This window comes from Emydura macquarii, unplaced genomic scaffold, assembly GCF_026122565.2.
Source record: "Emydura macquarii macquarii isolate MOO-44397 ecotype Brisbane River unplaced genomic scaffold, CSIRO-AGI_Emac_v2 contig_1253, whole genome shotgun sequence".
NCBI lineage: Eukaryota > Metazoa > Chordata > Testudines > Chelidae > Emydura > Emydura macquarii.
This window is the reverse complement of record NW_027131390.1, coordinates 55,816,896-55,838,410: the sequence shown is the minus strand read 5'-3', so window position 1 is coordinate 55,838,410 and position 21,515 is coordinate 55,816,896. Positions and strand designations below refer to the sequence as shown.

Sequence of the window (21,515 nt, the reverse complement as noted above, 5' to 3'; positions counted from 1 at the left end):
CCGCTCCCCTCCCCCCAGTTTAAAGGGTAATCTGCTGTTTAAAATGTTTAAACAGCTGATTACCATTTAAACAGTTAGTCTTTTACATTCCTACTGCAAAGTTGTTACTTATTGTACTTATCATAATGGAAGCTGTTGCATTCCAGTGAAGTAGAACATTTGAAGATTTGGGATGTTTAAAGATCCAGAGAGCATCTGCATTTATGTTTGTATTAGTATTTATGTTTTTGGAGCATATTTCTTTTAAATATTTATGCACAGAAAAATTATAATTCAGACTCCATTGATAAAGGTTGCTTGGTATTTGTATATGGAAGGCATATGTAATTTTCTGTATGTATGTGATCTTTGTGCATCTTTCTTTGCAGATTGTAGAGCAGATGCTGAAATGTACTAAAGTCTATGAACGGAGTAAGCAGCGTATGAGACTCAGAGAAGTGGGATACTCTGGGCTGGGGCTGCTTCTGAATGAATCACCAGTTACCGTTTCTCTTATTAAAAACCTTCTTAACCAAGTTTTGTATGCAGGTAATCAGAGAAATGTTGGCAGAGTGCCTACTAGTATTAAATCCCAGCTGGGTTTTTTTTTAAGGCAAACATGTTTGATTATTCCTTATTCCATGTGAAATTATTCCTTAAGGCTCGTCTTCCCACTCTATATAGTGATTATTTGCTGTGATGAAACCCAGCTATTTAGTAATATTATTCTGTTCTATATGTGCTCCAACTTAACACATTTAGGCTGATGGTTTCAATTTACTTAGGCCTGGTCTACACTGCTGCCGGTGGTCGACAGGACATATGCAAGCTACATAAGCTATTTCCTGTCAATGTACTTATGGTCACGTAGCGTGGCATCTTCATGGTGCTGCATGGACGCAAAATGCCCTCCCATCGACACAGCCGTACTCCTTTCGGGGGAGGTGCATTATTGGCGTTGACCAGTGAGCCCGTCTGGGATCAGTTGAGTAGGTTTTTCCGCTCAATCAATCCCGCTGCATCCATCTCCACGGAACCAGCAGTGTAGACATACCCTTAGTGTTTAAGAATAATTCCTTAAAAGTGAGCTGCAAAACAAACTTACATTTGTCTCATTTACTAATCCTTGATGTATAAAAGATGGCCTCAAAGGTTTTTTCAGTTTTTTTTTTTTCTGTTTGTATGATGTCTGTCTGTCTGTATTCCCACCCTGCAGATCCTGTTGTGAATTACAGAGACCTCATAGCTGTGGTGCACCTGTCCCATAGAGCAGATATAAATGTTAGAGTGGCCATCTGCAAAAAGGTTAGTACTCTTCTTAAAAATAGAAGACAGTCTTACCTGTTGGTAATGCAGTGCATATATTAGGGGTATATGAAATTATATTCATTTTAAATTATGGCTTCATGCTAATAATGTGAATCTCTGATTAACCTGACCTGCTGTTTGTACACCACTTTACTGTATTTTCAGTGATTTTTAAACTGTTCTACATTCTGACTGTCAAATGTCATGTATCTTCTACAGGTAGGAAATACAAAACTGTTTTAATGACAGACTTCTCTCAAAGGATGTTCTAAAGGTCATGAGCAGAACTTGCTTTATTTTACTCAGTTATTTTAAGAGAACATTTAAAAAAAAAAATCATTCCTAAAAAGTAGGTTGTGAGTAGAGGGAAGGTGCAAGGCAGAAACTGAGTTTAGTGTGATCCTAACCTACTGTTGTTGGTGAGGTTACTGAAAGATTTTTACGGTGTGGGGTGAGACTAAGAGATAATATATTGTTTGTCATAAGTTGCATCACAGTTTCTCAAGTGAGCTGGAGATTCTGACTGTAGTGTTGGTGCTCAACTGTGTGTGTATACAACACCATTATTTGACCTTTTTATTCTGCTATCTTTGTTGTTTCTAATCCTATATATTTTGCAGTTTGTTATATTTATTTTTTGTAAACCACTGTTCTGAATATGGATATATGTTGTGGTGGTTGTGACTGCTTTTTGTGGAAATAGTTGTAAAACAGTGCCTAAGAGATGTAGTGAGACTATGAAATGTATAATTAAAGGCTAGAATGACTGCAGTTATGTAACACAGGTTAATGTGTACATGGTTGGATATTTAGCTTGACCTCTTGTGCTCTCTACAGGTTTTACAGCTTTTACATTCCCAACCAGATGCAGCACAACAGATTTCTCAACAGCTAGGCTGGCAAGAGACATTGGTTAGACTATTCCTAAAAGAAAACTCCGACATCAGGAATGACATTAAAGAGAGCAGGACTGACTCTACAAAGGAAGATGAAAAAAAAATTCCTGCTGAAGAGTTTCGGAAATGTTATACTGATAAGGCAGAGTGGGGGAAAGCTGGTAGCTTTGCCTCAGTTAATGATTCATATGATCAGTGGAGCTTGGAAGAGAGTAAATCTTTAGATGTCACCACCCATTTTTCTGGTACATTGCTCGAAGGTACTTCTGTGGCAGAGATGTCTTTCAGATCAGAGGATCAGGAAGAGTTATGGCACAGTAATACTTCACATTTGCATTTAGATCTGTCTGGCATGGACTCTTATGAGCTGGCTGATAGTGGGAATCAAATGACAGATAGCTTGCCCAGCACACCATCACCCATTGAAAATTCAAAGCCATTCTCTGGACAGCCTGACAAAGAATCAAGCATCATCAATGATATGGGATTCAGTGTTGATCTTTCATTATTTGAAAACCAAGGAGTAAGTAATCCTCCCCCTCCTATCGAAACATGTATAATTCACAGTATTTTTAATTTGTTTAAAATACCCTTCCCAATTTAGACAGTTACGCTGTTCTCCCGCTAACAGAAGAGCGAATAATACAGCTCATTTGCAATGGATATTAATGCTGCTTGTTGCAGAATAAACATCAAGCTTTCAAGGTTTTTTTTTTTTTTTTAAATTGGCTGGTTGAAACTAATATTTTTTAAATCAAAGCTATATTGGAATGGCCTGTATCATCCTCCTCAAAGAAAAAGTTGTGCTATAACCAAATCAGTAGTACTAAGACTCAAATTCTTGCATTGAAGTTAAAGCAAATATTATTTTAATAATCTGGACTAAAGATCATTGCAGCATTATCTTAGGTTAATATTTTCATTTCGTTAGTAGACAGACTCTTTATTTAGGCTCCTATGTTAAAGATGATGAAACTTTCTGAACATTGCGTACTGTAAGGAAGATGCCTCTTTGAGGCATTCTGAACTATAAAGAGTGTGCATTCTTTGATTGTTTCATAGGGATGTGAAGAGGAACTCATACAGTTGCTCACAGATGTCCTTCTCTGTGTGATGTGGAAAGGTTTAGAAAGGTTTGATGATGCTGTCTGGATTGAGAGGGGACAGGTGTTTTCTGCACTGACCAAACTGGGGATATCCAATGAGTTGCTGCAACCTTCAGATGAAATAAAACTCAGGTGAGTATAACGTAATAGCAGATGTCGTCTTTTCTTTTGGAGGAGAAGAAAAAAGAGATGTAATCAGAGTAACATTAAATCCTGGTGAAAAAGACTGAATTGATTTACCTTGATCCCCTCATTCTCATGCAAGTATGATCAGAAGTGTATGTACACATCTGTGACTATTTATAAATGGAATTGGTTTGATGGAACTTAAAATTGTGTGCCCCTGATTTTTCTGAAGATCACAATCTCCTTAATCTCATTGGTTTACAGAGTAGAAGATAGTTAATGACTACATACACTTAGGCTCAGTTAAATACTTATTTGGATTTTTTTAAAAGCCACTTACTCTCAGAACATATGATAATTACTTTGGGATTTTGTTTTCTAATTCAGCTTGCTAGAGAAGATGCTGGAATGGACAGTCACTGAGAACAGAGACACAAAAGCTCTTCCAACACATGCTGAAAATGCCTTCTGGCTCCTGCTCATTGTACAGGACTTTCTACAGGCAGAAGGGCTAGTTAATCCAAATTTATGGACAGAGAAGGTATAGTAGCTGCCTAATGGAAACTCTCGTAAATTGTATAGGGGCTGAAACATTTATGAAACAGTTGTCAGTTTGAGTAATGTCACTGTTTTCTTCACTCATGTGACATAATTTGTTTTAACTAGAGACTAAGCAGTGTGTGGCACTAATAGTGGAATGGATTTGAGTGCTCCTTTAAATACTGGAATTTTATATGCAAATGCAATAGGGAATACAGTTAATATTGCAAATGTATGCATCCTTAATGATATCCTTGCTTAAAGAGCCTTATCTTTATAGACTACAGAAAAGCTTCATGAACACAAGAACAAATGAAACGGTGCTTACTATTAGCTAAATAGGTGTTGGTCCATTGGTCATACTGTATGTCCTATTTAAAGTGGCAGCCAAGTTCATTGGATTATCAACTCTCTGCTCTTTGTCACAAACTGAAGAATGGCACTTGGGATTTTTAACCCAGATTTTACTTAGAGCATGTTTGTGTGCAGATTTTGGGCCAGAATCAAAAGTGACCTAAATGGATGGGGGAAGTGTGTGGCTGTAAGTTCCAGATTCAGATGGCTGTGTAAGGTCAAGCTGATGCGACTTACATGCCAAGAGGGCCAGAAGGGTAGTAGGTAGTGGAAAAAGCAACCAACAAGAAAGTATAAGTAGGTATAAAATGAAGGCTCCTATCCTTTTGTTGGTTGCGTTTCCTGCTGCAAACCTGGTTTCCTGTCTGCTCCATGTATAAATTATACTGACTTATAGTTTACCCTAATATTGGTATAATCTATTAATAATGATCCCTTATCTTTGCTTCCTCAGTTGTCTGAGTTGTCTAGTCATTTTCCAGGTTTTGGTGAATAATATGGACAGTGTCGTTATATCAAGATAAAATTGTAAAGTACAGAAGTGATAAAAACAGTTCACAGAATAGTGGACAATTACTTGAATTGCCAGTAATGAAGATACTTCTTGAGCTGCTATTACCTTATCTGAGTAAAATAGTTAGTGTTTAAACTATAGATAGGCAAAACTTGGCCTTGTTTTGGTTTTAAAAAACGTCCTTAGTCTGTGTTTTTGCATTTGTGACCCAGATTAGTTAAATCACCAAAATTCAGAGCTATGTGAGTTCTGTTTTTGGCTCACTTCTAACTGCAACATAATTGCTTTTCTATACATGAAGTATAGTTGTAACACTGCATGAAGGAGAGTATGTCATGCTATAGCAGGAATTATTCATATGGTGGTATAACTGAGTGCTGGATAGTTTAATTTATTTAAATAAATTATTTAGGGACAATAAGATTCATTTTGAGTGATTTTAATGCATACTGAATTGGTGCTATTTGCACTATGTTTCTTAGATTATGAAAAGATTAATTTTACTCCTAATATATGATTAATGACATCAACAGAAGCCTGGGAATAAAAAGAAAAAAAATTGAACTGGCCCCAAGTTCTGAGTACCTTAAAGGATCAAACTTGGAGGTTACAAACAGGGCAGGGATCCTATTTTCTTTGTTCTCTCAAAAAGCATTATGCACATCCCTGGAGGTAATTAAATAATAAAATTAGCATTTCATTTAAATTAGATAAAATGCAAAGGAATGGGAAAGGAATGTAAGTTAAATCCACACTGAATTATAATTTATTAGCTTTTGTGGTGTGTGCGCTCTTTAGAGTAGAGCCTCTTTTAAACAATCATACTCTTAACTACTATATTTGTAGATTGACATTTGCTGGAGATGACTTAGTGCAAAAGAGTATTAATTTTATTTTTATGTACACAAATAATTTTTTTGGTCAGGGATAGTTGTTCTTTCAAACTGCACTGCGTAGCTGTTACAGTCCTGAATTTTGTCACAGTTAGTTGTTGAAACTTTGTCCTACAGTATATTTAGTTAATTACTTTGGGTTAAGTTAATGAGTGGGAGACAGCCTGATTTGTTTGTTGTGTTAGGGTATGTCTTTGCAACCTGTGGCAGCGAGCCTTCCTGCTGGGGTTGACAGACTTGGGCTTGCGTTACTGTGCTAAAAATAGTTGTGTAGACATTGCAGCTTGGGCTGGAGCTTGGGCTCTGAAACCCACCCTCTTCTCTAGGCTTCAAAGTCTGAGCTCCAGCCTGAGCCACATTGTCAATACAGCTATTTTTAGCATGGTGGCTCGAACTGAAGTCTGTCGTCCTGGGCTGGGAGGCTTGCTGCCCTGAGCTATGTAAACATACCCTTATAGATCTTATCAGACCTTCAAAATGATTATTTGGTGACTTTACTTGTAGTTGTACTAAGGTCTGAGCACTTCGTATTTTGTTTCTCTTTTATTTCACACAAATATTTCACTTTTACAATAGCTTTTAGAAGAGCTCGTGACACTCATTGACAGCCTGTCAGTCTGGTACTCTGCTGGTCCAGAATGGATCAAGCTCTTCCAAGTTCAGGTCCAGTTGCTCCTTGGATTCATTGGACAAGATAACTTACAGGTTTGTTCTGTATTAATGCGTATAATACTATATGTGACACGTGCTGATTACATATGTAACTATAGAGCTTTCACTGACTGTAGGGGCTGCAGTTCATTTCAGTAAGCTTGCTGATATCATAATCCTCAAACTTGTTACAAATGAGAAGCTTCAGCTGCTGCCACCACATGCAGGCTTGTTACACATTTTTCTCCATCCTCACCTCCTGAAAGTAGGTGGATTTCTAACTGATTAAATTAGATTGTAAATGCTTGGAAGCAGGAGCCATCTCTTCTGGGTGTGTCTGTGTGTACAGTATTTATCACAATGAGACTCTGATCCAGCCAGGGGCATTTGGGCACCACCATGATACAAATAAATTAATAGTGACTAGGAGTATCTAACTTACTGGGAGTTTCACAGTACCTGACAAACAGCTGTAGGATACACACACAACCCTGTGGTGAAATGTAGCATGCGTGCACTAGCCTCACAGGGGTTTGATTTTGTTTTTCTCTGTCCAGGTTTGTGCTATGGCAGCAGCCAAACTAAACACACTTCTTCAGACCAAAGTAATTGAAAGCCAAGCTGAGGCATGCTACCTCTTGGGAAAGTTGGAAGGTATCCTGGGTAGATCGATCAAAGAGAAGACAGAAACATATGCATTCTTGATTCCCCTTGTTCGGACACTGGTATCCAAAGTTTACCAACTTCTCTTCATGAACTTGCACCTTCCCTCGTTGCCTCTCACCAATTGCAGCCCCTCTTTCTTTGAGGACTTCCGGGAGTATTGCAGCTCAGATGAATGGCAAGTTTTTATTGATAAATATGTAAGTAATGACTGCTGCTTGGTTTTTTCTCTTTTCTTCCATTAGGGAGGAGGGAATCTGTTCAGCAATTACCTTGATTTTTTTAAAAAAAAATATTTCTTGTGCACCAGATTATTCCAAATATGAAACAGTATGAAGTCAGTACATTCAGTGATGGCCACGAGCGTATGGCACTTTATTGGAAGGACTGTTATGAGGCATTAATGGTGAATATGCATAAGCGAGACAGAGAACAAGGAGAAAGCAAGCTCAAATTTCAGGTAAAGTCTTTCTTTAGCTCTTCTAAAAACAACTTTTACTGTTTCAGGAACAAGGGTAGAATCAACTGTCAATTGATGGAGGATATTAGTTTCAAACTGATCCTGACCCCAGTGATTGTTGGGGAAAAATATCACTGCCAGTCTGCCAGTGATTATATGTATTGAAAGATCCTGTCCTTAATCATCACCAGACCTCCAGTGCTAACCATTTTGCATGAGGATCATGCAAAATTATTTTACTGACCTAGTATTGATAACCTCTTCCCCACTGATTTAAATCAGTGCTGTTTTTGTCTATTCTCCAGCACTAAACCTTTTGATATTTCACACTTATTTTAAGTGATTTTTGCAAATTTGTTTGACCTAAGGTCGTTTGAAATGATTTCCAGCCCTAATTAGACTCTGTAAATATCATCTTGATGGTGCACTATAAGAAAGACCAGTCAAATACAGTCACCCTGATTTTGTCCGGTGGATCTTTATTCAGACATAAGATAGTAATGTGTCCTTATTCATTGGTTTGAATCTGGTCCTTGTTTGATTCTCTCAAGGCTAGTTTCATGCTCCTATGGATTTTCATGGTAGTTGCAATGTAGCATAAGTAAACACTCACTTGTGTTAGGTCTTTGGTTCCCCAGAGTTGCAGATCACACTAGTTGAAGGTGTAGTGTGACATCCATCACGTACCATGATCCGACTTGACAGGCTCTAGAAATTGCACTGTAGAGTGAAGTTGACCTCTTCAGGTATTGAGTAAATAATGAAAGAGTGAATAGAGCAGGGGGACTGGACCCAGGGTCTCCTACCTCCCAGGTGGATGCCTGAACTACTGGACTGTAGAGTCATTCTCTCTCTCTCTCTTCTTTGGCCCAGTGTGCAATAATACTTAAATAGTTATTCTTTTGTTATTTATGAGAGGAGAGCAGCTTCTACAGGAGAGACTAAGGGAGTCCTACATCAGAATATCCCATAGCACCCGAGGGGTCTCTTCAGAGACCCCTGTTCAAATATTTTCTCCCCCTCTACCTGAGGGGGGAATTGAATCTGGGTCTCCCAAATCCCAGATGTGTGGGCTAATAGTTAGACGGTGGGCACCAACACAGTCCCCTCCAACTCTGGCCATTTTGTGTGGAGCAAGGCAGGTTCCTAACTCATTCTCACAAGAAATGCCTTGTGACTCCATATGGTTGGTACCCGTTCGTGGATTGCTAAGCAGAGCTGGACGTCTCCCTGCATACCTTTCTCCAAGAGAGAAATGGGGCTCTGCACACATCCCTCTCATAAACATCTCCCATTGGCTAGAATAGGGGCTCCCTGCCTACCTTCAGGCTTTGTGCATCACATTCTAAGGCACCTATCTCTTCTCATTCGTTGTATAGGGAGCCGAAGTGCCTAACTCAGACTTTGTGGAGTGCAGTGTTGTTCCTGTGATTTTCATGGGCGCTTAAAAGTTAGGTATTTTGACGCTCAGTATTGCAACACCTTACATTCCTTTTGTGGATCCAGGCCTAGGTGCTTAGGTGCCCTCATTTAATCTGGTTTTGAAGCTATTCAGCATCTCTGAAGTAAGCAGAATTTTTGCAGTTATCTTTAATATTTTTTACTTGCTGGTTAAGGTTTTATCCTTTGCATAAGGCAAAATGGCTTTTACACAAGCCAAGGTCATTACAGAAAACTGCGTAAGAATTATTTACAATGTTGCTTTCAGGAGTGTTTTGTGGAGCCATTTAACCGAAAGGCACGCCAGGAAAACCTGCGTTATAACAGCATGCTAAAACAGCTTAATAGTCAACACACCGCTACTCTGAGACAGTGGCGAGCAGCCCAACTTTATCTGATTTGTGAACAGGGTCCCTGGGCTGAAAGGTAAGAGTGAAATACTTACCCCAACCTCATCTTACGTCTAATAGAAAGTTGTCCAATCAGTTAGCTTTCTGTTTCATATTGTTGTAATTGCAGAAGGTTGTTAAAGTATTATGGTAACCATCCTCAATGTATAAGATTACCATTGAATGTTCTCTTTTTAATGTTTATATGCATTTAATTATCAGAATACTTGTGCCAAAGTTTAATATATAACTGATTTCTTGGCAGTTAGATTTTACTGAAAATTAATGTAAAAATTAGCTATGCATGAAGGAAAGTTAAACTCAAATGAGAGAAACGTAACGTACTAAAGATCAGTGGTTGTGTGATATGTTTCAGAAGAGTGAGATATAATGGATATTTAACACAATGCTGATATTCTGTAATAAACATAAAGGCTAACCTTGATTAAGACAAATTTGAACACGATTACTGTGTTGTGCCTGCCTGAATTTCCCCATCAGTTTCATTTGAATTGTCTGTCCAAAACTGTCAGGTAATCTTTCTGTGAGCTGTTAAACAGCTGTTTCATTTCAGTGGAGGGTGTGGGTAGTATGTTAAGAGCTTTGGGATCCTCAGAGCTGACGTGTACGATACTGTACATTATATATTACTCTCAAGTATATGTAATTTTTTTTACATTGTTTTTAAATACAAACTCTGATAGTTAGAGGCCTGCAAATTTGCGGATATCCGCAGACCATTTTTGCGGATTGAATGTGGATACAAATTTTGTAACTGCACAAACTCTACTGATAGTCAACTCATTCCCTTTAAGTATTTGTTTTTTATATCTTAGTATAAATATTTTTGCTATCTCTAGGAAACAGAATCCCATTCACTGGAAACTTTCAAATGTGGAAAACTACTCACGTATGAGGTTAAAACTTGTACAAAATTACAACTTCAATTCCCATCAGGAGGCCAGTGACCTGAGAGACAATCTAGGTGAGATCCAAATTCAGTGTTGTGTTTCCTCACTGATAATTTAAATCATGGACTATTTATACTCCTAATACCTTACCAAACTTTTGCAAATTTCAAACAGTGTTTTGTAGTTACTTTAAAATGTTTTTTAAAATTTTCTCCTCTAAACAACCCCACATTTCCTTATAATGGAGATATATATTTATATAATGGAGATATATAAATAAAGGCTGTATGGTTGATTCTTACATAAGAACGGCCAGACTGGGTCAGATGAGTGGTCCATCTAGCCACTATACTGTCTTCCGACAGTGGACAATACCAGATGTTTCTGAGGGAATGAACAGAACAGGTGATCCAGTGATCTATCCCAGCGGCCATTCCCAGTCTCTGGCAAACAGCAATCCCTGCCTATCCTGGCTAGGAAACGTTGACTAATATTTTCTTGAAAAATATATTTTAATGGGTTCCTGTCATCTTGCTTAGATCCAAAGTGGAATTTGCCTTCAAAGTAAATCCCATTCAGCATTCCTAGAGAATGCTTTATGTCTGCGTTTTCATAGTGCCAAAAGTGATGTTTAAAACAAAAACAACCTCCTCCCACCACTCTGTTTTTCATATGAGCAAACAAATAGTCTTTTAGGGACATTTATAATATTTTTTTTTCTTTAAGCAAGGTAAACGCTGAGGCCAAAATAAGTTGAAATTATTCCTTTAAATTTGAATCAGGCCTATCTGGCATCATGAAGAATTATAGATGTGATCAGGTATATGACCACAATTATAGCTGGGTAGGCCGAGAGCTTAAGAATTATTGCCTTTTTCATATTTGGAAATAGAAAATCCAAAGTAATTAATATCCCAAATAAAATATGTAGCAATATGAGCATTTCTTTTCAAGCTGTGTGATTAGACTTCTATTTCTGTGGATTCACATTGAGAGAGTTATACTTTGAGTCTCATTATTTAATAAATCCCAGAACTCAACACTAAATAATGAGACTCAAAGTGCAACTTTATCAGTGTGAATCCACAGAAATAAAATCCAAATAAAAATTTGCATGAACTCCTGCATGCCAGAAAAACTGAGTTTTGCAAAATGCTACAACATATTTTTGAGAATGACTAGACTAGAACTATTAATTTTGGGTTTAACTGGTATTTTTTTCCTTCTCTGAAAAGCTACAGTTTGCAATATCTTGATGTAAATTTGGGTGTATTGTAAATTATTCTATGTTCCCCAAAACAATATTTTTTTAAGATTGCAAACCATTCCTTCCCTGGTACTTGTCTTCACATGGACATCCAGGAAAATTAATCCAAATTAACTAAAGGTATGAACTTGAAGTAGATTATTTAAACCACATTAAACTCCTGTGTACATACCTCACTTCAGAATTAAAGTGGCCTTAACTTGGTTTAGGTAATTCACTTCCAAAGCGATTTAACATAAACTGAATTAAGGCCACTTTAATTCTGAAAAACAACATGCATACAGGGATTTAACGTGGTTTAAGTAATCCATTTCAAATCTACACTTTTAGTTAATTTGGATTAATTTTCCTGGATCTCCCTGTGTAGACATACTGTAGGATACTATTCAACACTAGTAATTGTAGCTAACTGCCACAGTTTAGCTTCCAATAATACTATGGTGAAATACAAATCCATAATTTGTTTGAGCTGAAAATATCTTTATTCCAAAAGGGGTGCAGCAGGCACAGCCATCTAGTGAGTCACTGCTTCTGGAGGTGGTGAAGCAGGTGAAAGTTAATGACATGGAGGATGATATACTTGAACTGCCAGAAGAGGACACAGCTGCCGGTGCAAGCATGTATGTACAGCAGTTTGGAGAACCCTGAAATTCAACTTTCTACTAGGCATAAGGAGTGGGAAATACTTCCTGGATTGGGGTAGATGGTGCACAAAACTGTCCTCTTTATTTCCTCTGCTATGACTAAGAGCTAGTCTACCTGGAGACACTCAGGAGAGTTGCACCAAATTAACTAAAGGTGTGAATTAGTTAAACTGTATTAAACCTCTGTGTAGAGATCCTCAGTCAGAATTAAGGTAGCTGGTAGTTTAACTATCCACATTAAATTCACACCCTTGGTTAATTTTGGATTAATTTTCCTGAGTGTTCCCATGTAGACAAACCCTGAGCCAGTCAATCCAGCATTTGTAATATTTCCTTAAATGGTGTTGCCAGCAGAGAAATTGTCATTGGGTTTGCAATAACATAATCTCAGTTTGGCAAGGGGCAGCCCTTCATGGCCAGCTCAGGTTGCAGGGCAGGGATAGCATGACATCTGCTTGACCAGTCTTCCTCACTAAGAGGGTTGCTACTGGATAAATGCAGAATGTCTAACAAACATGGGGATTGGGTAGTGATACAACACTCATAAAAGACAGCACCAGGCAGAAACAGGCTTTCTTCACCTTCCTTGCTAAAATAATAGGCTAGATTTGTAGATGGGGAGTGGGCACATCAGTGATGACCCATTCCTGATTCTCTGTTCAGCCCTGGCCCTGGGCTCAAGTTTGACCAGTGATTCCCAATGTTTTTGGCTTGAGGGCCACAAATATCACTTTTACAACCCTGAAGCGCCACTAATCTATCAACTCATAAAAAATGTATTGACTCTGGCTCCAGCAGGGACCACAGTGCCTATGGACCCAGGCGGAGGGATTTGCCGTACTCCCTGCTACAGCCAGGAGGAGGGCAGTGCTGATCTCTCATCCCCTTGGTTGCAGCAAGGAGCGTGCACTGGTCTTGTAGCCCTGAGGGAACGTGCTCCGCCTGGGTCCTTAGGCAGCGGCTTCCTTCTGCAGCCAGCAGGAGGGTTGTGATGGGCCACTTTGAAAGACCCCATGGGCTACTCTTGGCTCCGGGGCCACAGGTTGGGAACCACTGAGTTAGACTATCCTCATGGCTACTCAACATATAGCAGCTAGCAATGATCCACAAAGGGCCATCTGCAAACTAAGGGTAGCTGGAGCATAGCAAACTTCAGGTCTGCCCCTTCCTCCAGCCCCCCACCGGCCTCTGACATGTCGCCTGCCCCGAAAGAGTGTAGGTGTAGGTGCCAGCTATGCTGGGCTGTATGCTTACTGGATACTCCCCCTACATATGGGGAACCCCCAGCTAGGGGAATGCAGCCAGTCTCTGCTTCCTTTATGCCATCTGAGTGGCTCAAAAGAAATAGAACAGAGATGATGTGCCCCAATAATTGCAGATGCAGAATTACATACATAGTTGTTTATACCCATAAAATTGTAGGCACAAAGAGGAAGCCCTGTTAACAGTGGTCTGTAAAAGTGACCCTAATTATTTTTATTTACATAAGTAATTATATACTGCCTTATATTATAATTTTAAAGTTAAAAAGTCAGTACATGTATTTATTTAAAAACTGAACTTATATACTTTTCCGTAACTTCCATTTGAAATATTGCCACAGTTTGCCATCTCTTGGAAATAGGGGCTAAGAACATTACCCAGATTCAAACTCTTTTACAGATGGAGCTTCTGTGTTGGCTTATTTTTAAGTTTTTGGACATTTTATTAATCCATAGATATGAAAGTTCGCATTACATCTTATGCTGTAACAATAGCAGATCCATCCTGAAAGATCTTATTATACAAAAGAAGTGACTGGAATAGAAAGATTAAAAAGGTGTGCTATGAAATGGACTGTAGTTTGAGGTCTAAAAGTTCAATCAGAGAAGTCATGAACCTACTAATGAAAGTGGAGTGTTTTTATGACATGCTCTTAAGGCAATTTAGATTTGATTCTTTTCAAATTTGTGCTATTTTGTGCCTGGTCGAACTGTTCAGTCTAGAAAAACATATGACACAGGACGGTGATGATGTTGTTTTTGTTGTTGTAGGGATGAGAAGGAGGAGCAGGGTCAGAAAGAAAAATTGGTACTGTCTGAGGAATGCGAACTCGTTACAATAATTAATGTAATACCTGGCCGTCTGGAGGTCACTACCCAGCACATGTGCTTCTATGATGGCAGTATTGAAAAAGAGGAAGGTGAATATCATAGACTCATATAGATTTTAAGATCAGAAGGGACCATTTTGATCATCTAGTCTGACCTGCACAACACAGGCCGCAGAACCTCACCCACCTACTCCTGTAATAGACCCCTAACCTATGACTGACTTACTGAAGTCCTGAAATAATGGTATAGAGCAGGGGTGGGGAACGTCCGGCCCGCAGGCCGTATAAGGCCCGCGGGACCATTTGGTCCGGCCCTGGCGGTGGCGGGGAATGCGGCGGCGACGGCGGGGAATGCGGCGGGGGGGAGTTCGGCGGCGGCACGGTTTCGCGGCGGCGGGGGGGCAGTGCCCGCCGCTGAAACCCTGCCGCTGTTTGCCCCTTTTCGGCGGCGGACACTCAGCCGTCTTCCGCGTACCACCATCAGGCCCTTCGCAGAAAAAAGGTTCCCCACCCCTGGTATAGAGAATCCCATATCAGCAAGTGACTTGAACACAATGGCTCTATTTTCTCATAGTTCAGCATCCTGTTCTTTCAAGCTAAACTTTTCTTTTTGAGAACAAATGTCAATGTGATTAACATCTAGAAACCTGTCTCTTAGCTAATTAACAAAGTTGTACAGAACATTCATTAGGCCAATGACTTCATCTAACTCCTTTCGAGCAAGGGGTCTGTAAATGTAGCCTGTCCACTGAGCCATTTTACTAATACAGTCTTAAATTCCCCTCCCTCTCTCCTAGGTAGTATTAAGGCTGCTAATCAGAGTACTAAAGAACAAAATGTCTGTATATAATGTACGTGGGTAAATGGCTAGTTGCTTATGATTTCTTCCAGACTGTTCACCATTTATGCTAACCATCTGAGCTTTGTCACCAGTATGAATTGATAAGAAAAGTAGTTTGTAAGCATTAATCGGCTATATCTGTTTTTGGTGAACTTATGTAGGAAAGTTAATGTGTTTAGTTTAACTCTGATATCTGAAACTGATCGAGAAAATTAACTGAACTGTTTCACCAAAAGAAATTTGATCAGTAACTGAAGTTGTTCTGTTCCCAGGAGTAGGTTTTGATTTCAAATGGCCCCTTTCTCAAATTCGAGAGATACACTTGCGCCGATACAACTTGAGGCGGTCAGCCTTGGAGATCTTCCTCACTGATCAGACCAACTACTTCCTTAACTTCAATAAGGAGGTAAGAATGATGGGCTCTCAGTATAAGTGGCAAATTCTAGGTTACTGGGATGGCTAATGTGATTTTTGGCCGTTTCCGCAGCATATTGTATCAGGTCAAAACATTTGCTAGATTGAGCTGCTCTGGAGATTAGAATATGGGTCTTTTTATGTTGTTGGAAACCCCCAGTCTGGTTTCCAGTAAAATTGAGTAGTACAAAATAAAACTCTTATTTTTTCATGTGCAACTTCTATCTAATGTCTGCCTCATTAGAAAATATACAATGGGTAATCTCAACTTCTTTATACTATACAAATCATAAAAACTTTGTACAAATGAATTACAAAGCAATGGAGATTACTATCCTATTATAAGAAGGAAATTATTTATATTTTCTCATTCCGAGGGTTTGAAAGTGCTGTGCTAATTCTTTCTCGGATAATCTAAATGATCCCTTGTGTATGGGGCTAAAATGAGTAAATTGAACAGGGCTGGGTTAGCTTCTCTTGAATTGGTAAATGTTATGAATAGCTGTTACATGGTGAATATTTAAAGTGAATAATTCAGTAGCTTGTGTAGAAAAAGACTGATATAATTAAACATGAAAAATACCAGTGTTTTCTCTCATATTTATGTAGGGATAATGTTTAATTTTGCTGGCTTGTGATTCTACAACAGAAGAATTTCAGTTAATCACAAATAATACTCATATTTATTCAGCTGCAGGAGCTAAAAACCTTTTTGGCAGCAAGAAGGCAGCACAGTTCAAAAACATAGTAAATTTTTTCTTCATTAAGAATTTAACGTGTGTAGCAATTGCTTACTGTTTTATTAGCTGCATTTTCCAATGTAAATGTTTTCTTACAGGTGAGAAACAAAGTGTACAGTCGAATATTGTCACTCCGTCCTCCAAATATTTATGGGACCAGATCCCCACAGGAACTATTTAAAGCTTCAGGCTTGATGCAGGTAAGAGGATTTCAGCTGAAATGGTTTAAGGTGTCAGTGCTTCTGAAAGAACTGCTTAAGAACCTATTCTCACCCCCTACTCAATGGTTGCCATTAGGCCTCAAGTACCCGGCTTTCATCCACCTACCCCATTGTTGTCTATGCCTTTGGATATGTATATGTTGCCTCCTATATATGTTACCTATTTGCTGTATCATTTCTACCAACTGCATCTGAGGAAGTGGGCTGAAGTGCACGAAAGCTTATGCCTGCTGAAATTAAATTTGTTAGTCTTTAAAGTGCTACAGAACTCCCGTTTTTTCTTAAAAATAAAGTATTTAAACTAGGGTTTAGAATATATTGCAGTGTTTGTGGACATATATAGCAAATGCAAACTTTTTTCATCTGACATCTAAACTTTTGCATGTGCAATTGAATGTGTGTGCACAATTATTGCATTTTTACCAATTTGTAGATCTATTTGTGTCTGCAGATGTTATATGTACAACAAAAATTAGAGGACATTTTTGAAAATTTGTTTTCGAGCGTCAGCACATGGGATTTGAGTGAAAATTCTCTTGTTCTGTGTCCAAATTATTTGCTTTGCTATCTTATTATGGATGCTTTCAACAAAACCCACTTAAAGATGTAGAGGTTTGGCCATCCTTCCTTGCTTCAGATGCAGTATTATTGGCTTATAAGCAAAGTATTAATTTTCCGAAACAGATAAATTGCCAAAATTTCATTAACTTCACATTGCAGTTTTATTTTTCTGGGTTTTTGTTGTTGTTTGTTTTTTCTGCATCAACAGATGCTATAGTTTTCGGTCAGAAATTGAGGGATTTATGCTCTTAGTAACATTTGAGAATTCTCCAGTTTTTCTCTTTTGTATCTTCACCTTCCTGGCTCTCTCTCTCAGCCAGTTTCCTAGACAAAGCGGAATGAGAAAGATCCTTAGTTGAATGGAAGGTTCAGAGTTACATAAGGCACTCCTTCCTCGTAAGGATATAAAATACTAAATCTGCAGCACTTTCACAAGGCCAATGGGATAGTTCACTGATTCATATACAGTTAAATGCGGAAGATTAGAAGACAACTTTTTGGTTATTGGAACTCTTTATCAAATGCTCCCTTTTTCCAATTCTTATTTATCTCTCTCCTTTACCTCTTCAGCTTTTTTCTTTTGCTTTTTCTCCACCATTGCTCTTTCCCCTTTCTTCTGTCATCTCCTGTTCCTTTTTTAAGTTTAGTTTAAAAAATCTTTTATTGCCAGCCGAGGCCTGCTAGCTGTACCCTGCATTTAACCTGAATTTGACAACCCCTTGCCTCAATCAGGTGTAATTAATCTCATCAAGAGATGGACAGCACAGCCACAGAAGCAGGAGGAATTTAAACTAGCTTATGAAAATTGAAATTTGCAAGTTTATATGGTGCCCCTCACTTTTGAGAAATATAGCCGTGTAGCTAAGCATTGACAACAGTTTCTTCAGTTTAATGATTTCAGTGTTGCCTTTTCTTTTATCCTTCAGAAATGGGTGAACAGAGAAATATCAAACTTTGACTATCTCATTCAGTTGAACACCATGGCAGGACGAACTTACAATGACCTTGCCCAATATCCTGTGGTAAATTGTTTTTGTTAGTTATGACTGGATAAATGTAATTATTTTGTGGAAAGATGGATTTTATATCTGAATTTTGAACTGTGACTTTCTAGTTTCCTTGGGTCCTGCAAGACTATATGTCAGAAGAATTGGACTTGAATAATCCTGCTGTCTTTAGGGATCTATCCAAACCCATTGGGGTAGTAAATGAAAAGAATGCCAAAGCTGTGCAAGAAAAGTAAGTATTTAAATTCCCAGTTATGTTTCTCTCTCCATTTATTTTAGCTTTCTAATGGGAGGTAAGCAAACTAATACTAATTCATTCTGAGAATTCCATAACTATTCATAACTGTGACATTGTTATAAAATTAGCCTGTTTATTTAATAACAAACATACACACACAGCTTGGAACTGGTAGGCAGCTATGGTTTTATATTAACAGCAGTGTATGCAGCATTAAAGAGTCAAGTTTTATTTCTTCTAGCTCTAGGAGGTAAGAAATCTCCAGATTGGTTCATTTCTCAAAGTTAGAGAGAGGAAATGAAGGGTTACAGAGGAACCCAGGGGCACCTGTCTGAAATTGATTGGATCCAGATAATTGAAAAGTGGGTTATCTTGCCCCGTATGCATGTTTCTGGACAGAGGAGTCCCAGATGCAGCTATACTGGTGAATTTGACTAGGAGGAATTTTTGAGGGTCTGGGCTTCCTCCTGTTGTTATGAGCCCAGATTTTATCTTTCAAATAAGCTGTATCTCTCCTCTGGTAGCCTTGTTGTACATAGGAATGACATCTATTTCCAACCACATATGAGTGTAGTGATCCTTGGGTTTTGATGGAGTGGGGAGTGAACACTTTAGCTTATCTTAGTTGTCAAACAGCACTTGTCAAGCTTCTTCCCGAACAAGGTTTATCCTGGGAACTTTTGGGCACAGAGGATTTACTATGAATAATTATCTGATATCCATGGTTATGAGTCAGTGCTGGTTCCTAAGCACTGAGTTTTTCTAAGGCTTTTCCTGCCAGCCACATAGCATTCAGATACATCTGTTATATGGTGCGTCAGCAGGGCAGGAGCTTGCTGACTGTGTCTTTTGGGACCTGAAATGGGAAAAGAATTATTTAAGTCCTATATGCACCTCTTCTTCCTGAAATCAGAGGCACTCAATATATGTTGATGTAATTTTTAACGAAACTGTCATAGCTAGTGAAAAACAGTAATGCATCCATGTTGTGTATTCTCTGTGTACAGTAAATATAATCTGTGTGTATCAGATTTAGTATGCTATAGTTATGATTTTAAAGATCTTGATCTCTCTCTTCTAGATATGAGAATTTTGAGGATCCTCTTGGGATTATTGACAAGTTTCACTATGGTACTCACTACTCAAATGCTGCTGGTGTCATGCATTATCTTATTCGGGTAGAGCCTTTCACCACACTACATATCCAGCTTCAGAGTGGCAGGTAAATTGTGAATGAATAGTAAAATCTGTCTTTCTCCTCCGCTTCAGTGATGGCTTTTTCATGGGAGCTATCAAAATGTAACTTGAGCTTCCAACCTACAGGTTTGACTGTGCAGATCGGCAATTCCATTCCATTCCTGCTACATGGCAAGCCCTTATGGATAACCCAAATGATGTGAAGGAGCTTATTCCAGAGTTCTTCTACTTCCCGGAGTTCTTGGAGAATCAAAATAGTAAACAGACTTTTCAGAATTTATTGATAGAACATGCATCCCACACCGTACTAGAGAGCATTATCATAACTTATTTAAGAACGCTAAGAAAAATGATTCTTGATTAGATTTAATGTGCTGTGAATATTACTTTATGATCATACTATCTTTTAGCCATTTAGTGAGAGGTCAGTTATGTTAAGACACTATTTAACTTTGTAATTTAAAATTCTTACCCAGAATTCTGGGATTGCTAAAAGTATTGATGTTTGGTTTAATCTAAAAGAAGAACAATGGTGGTATTTTTTGTTTGTTTTTTTAAAGTTGACCATTCTAAATTGCATTAATTATGGTTAACTTGCTTTAACTGTTTTGGTTCCTAAATCCACCTCTTACGGGGGAGAGAGGCTAACTTGGAACACCAGTGATCTTTTTTTAATTAGGAGGGCCTGCAGAATCTGGACTCATAATTGGTATTTTTAAATGTGATCTTATATAACTTGAATTTATAGGAGTCTAAAGCTCCAGGATTCTGCAGAAGTAAGAAAGCTGTTGTTAAACAGTATTCATTGAAAGATAACTTTTCCTGAATGTTGACATGAGACATTACTAGTTTTGGCTTCTTACATTTCACTTACTAGATCTACTTGTTCAGTTTCTTAATCTCTGACCTAGTGATCAAGATACTTGAAACATATTGTAATAATGGTAAAAACCAAATTGTCTCAATTATATTCCTTAGAGTTTAACTTGGGTCACTTACAAATCTCCAAAGAGGTAGTGAATGATGTTGTTCTCCCAAAATGGGCCAAGTCACCGGAAGACTTCATTTGTAAACACAGGAAAGCACTGGTAAGACAATGACTACCTTAATTTTTGGATGAAGTAACAAGAAACAGAAATACAGTACATAATTTTATTTTTATTTTTATATATATATAAAAACAAATGGGAGAAATGAAAGGTTGATAGTAATGAATATAAATCAGAAACTAGGAACTAGAAGATTGATAAGAGAAGCAAAAGGATACAAGGAGAAATCTATGGCCAGCAGAATTAAGCACATAATGAGGAATTTTTTAAAGTTTATTGGGAACAAAAAAAAATCCTACCAATTCTACTGGTCTGTTACAGGATGGAAATAATATAATTGTCAATAATACTGCACAAAAGACAGAGCTGTTGAATAACTATTTCTGTTCTATACTTGGGGGAAAAAGCCAGATGATGTCATAGGAGGAGGAGACGGATAATATACTTTCCATTTCAACAGTCGTCATCTTCTTCATATGGCTGATGTAGCTGTAGAGCAACAACTATAATTTTACATTTAGGTGGTTAAGCCAGATAATTGTGTCAGGAGTAGTGGAGTGTATCACTGTGATGTTTCCTTTGTATTTCTGAATCATTAATTGAGTTGTTGTTATGTTCCATGGTCTGTTCTGGGTGACCACAGTTGCACACTGGAGAGATTTTAATTTTCCATTTGTGCATCAGGTATCCACATCTGCCATGGTTTGGGGTTGCCCCGTTTTGCAGAAGATTGAAACCAGGAATAATCTGCATTGGGTCTTTTACAAGTTGTGTATTTGTGACTTCATGTGAACTCCAGCTTTCCAAGCTTCATCAGAGTTGAAGTCACATTGTCAAAAGTTAAGCGCATGGGTCCTGATGGGCTTGCGCAACTTCAAGCAGCAGTGAGGGACATCATTGAGGTCCTGGTGTATGGGGAGATGTTCATTTTCCTTGATTCACGCGACTTCCCAGCGGGTTGCAGCATCGCGATGAATGGATGGGGCAGCGATGTGCAACAGCATGGGCAGTCAG

General features: G+C 38.4%; 2 protein-coding genes across 10 annotated transcripts in view; one reads left to right on the top strand and one right to left on the bottom strand.

The window, feature by feature from the left end:
* ICA1L (islet cell autoantigen 1 like) overlaps positions 1–21,515 on the bottom strand; it is a 427,480-nt gene that overhangs the window by 289,561 nt on the left and 116,404 nt on the right. The window lies entirely within an intron of this gene.
* The window catches only part of NBEAL1 (neurobeachin like 1), a 157,300-nt gene that overhangs the window by 107,754 nt on the left and 28,031 nt on the right, over positions 1–21,515 (top strand). For 7 of the 9 annotated variants that reach the window (XM_067548859.1, XM_067548860.1, XM_067548856.1 and 4 more), the window contains 19 exons: positions 369–528; positions 1,196–1,284; positions 2,125–2,706; positions 3,246–3,421; positions 3,803–3,956; positions 6,293–6,421; positions 6,925–7,230; positions 7,341–7,490; positions 9,199–9,356; positions 10,180–10,304; positions 11,991–12,117; positions 14,175–14,323; positions 15,347–15,480; positions 16,327–16,428; positions 17,937–18,032; positions 18,125–18,249; positions 19,337–19,477; positions 19,579–19,709; positions 20,431–20,540. In XM_067548859.1, coding sequence (XP_067404960.1) covers positions 369–528; positions 1,196–1,284; positions 2,125–2,706; positions 3,246–3,421; positions 3,803–3,956; positions 6,293–6,421; positions 6,925–7,230; positions 7,341–7,490; positions 9,199–9,356; positions 10,180–10,304; positions 11,991–12,117; positions 14,175–14,323; positions 15,347–15,480; positions 16,327–16,428; positions 17,937–18,032; positions 18,125–18,249; positions 19,337–19,477; positions 19,579–19,709; positions 20,431–20,540 — 3,144 coding nt within the window. The remainder of the gene's footprint in view (positions 1–368; positions 529–1,195; positions 1,285–2,124; positions 2,707–3,245; positions 3,422–3,802; positions 3,957–6,292; positions 6,422–6,924; positions 7,231–7,340; positions 7,491–9,198; positions 9,357–10,179; positions 10,305–11,990; positions 12,118–14,174; positions 14,324–15,346; positions 15,481–16,326; positions 16,429–17,936; positions 18,033–18,124; positions 18,250–19,336; positions 19,478–19,578; positions 19,710–20,430; positions 20,541–21,515) is intronic. The other 2 variants (XM_067548858.1, XM_067548857.1) reach the window with 2 other exon arrangements.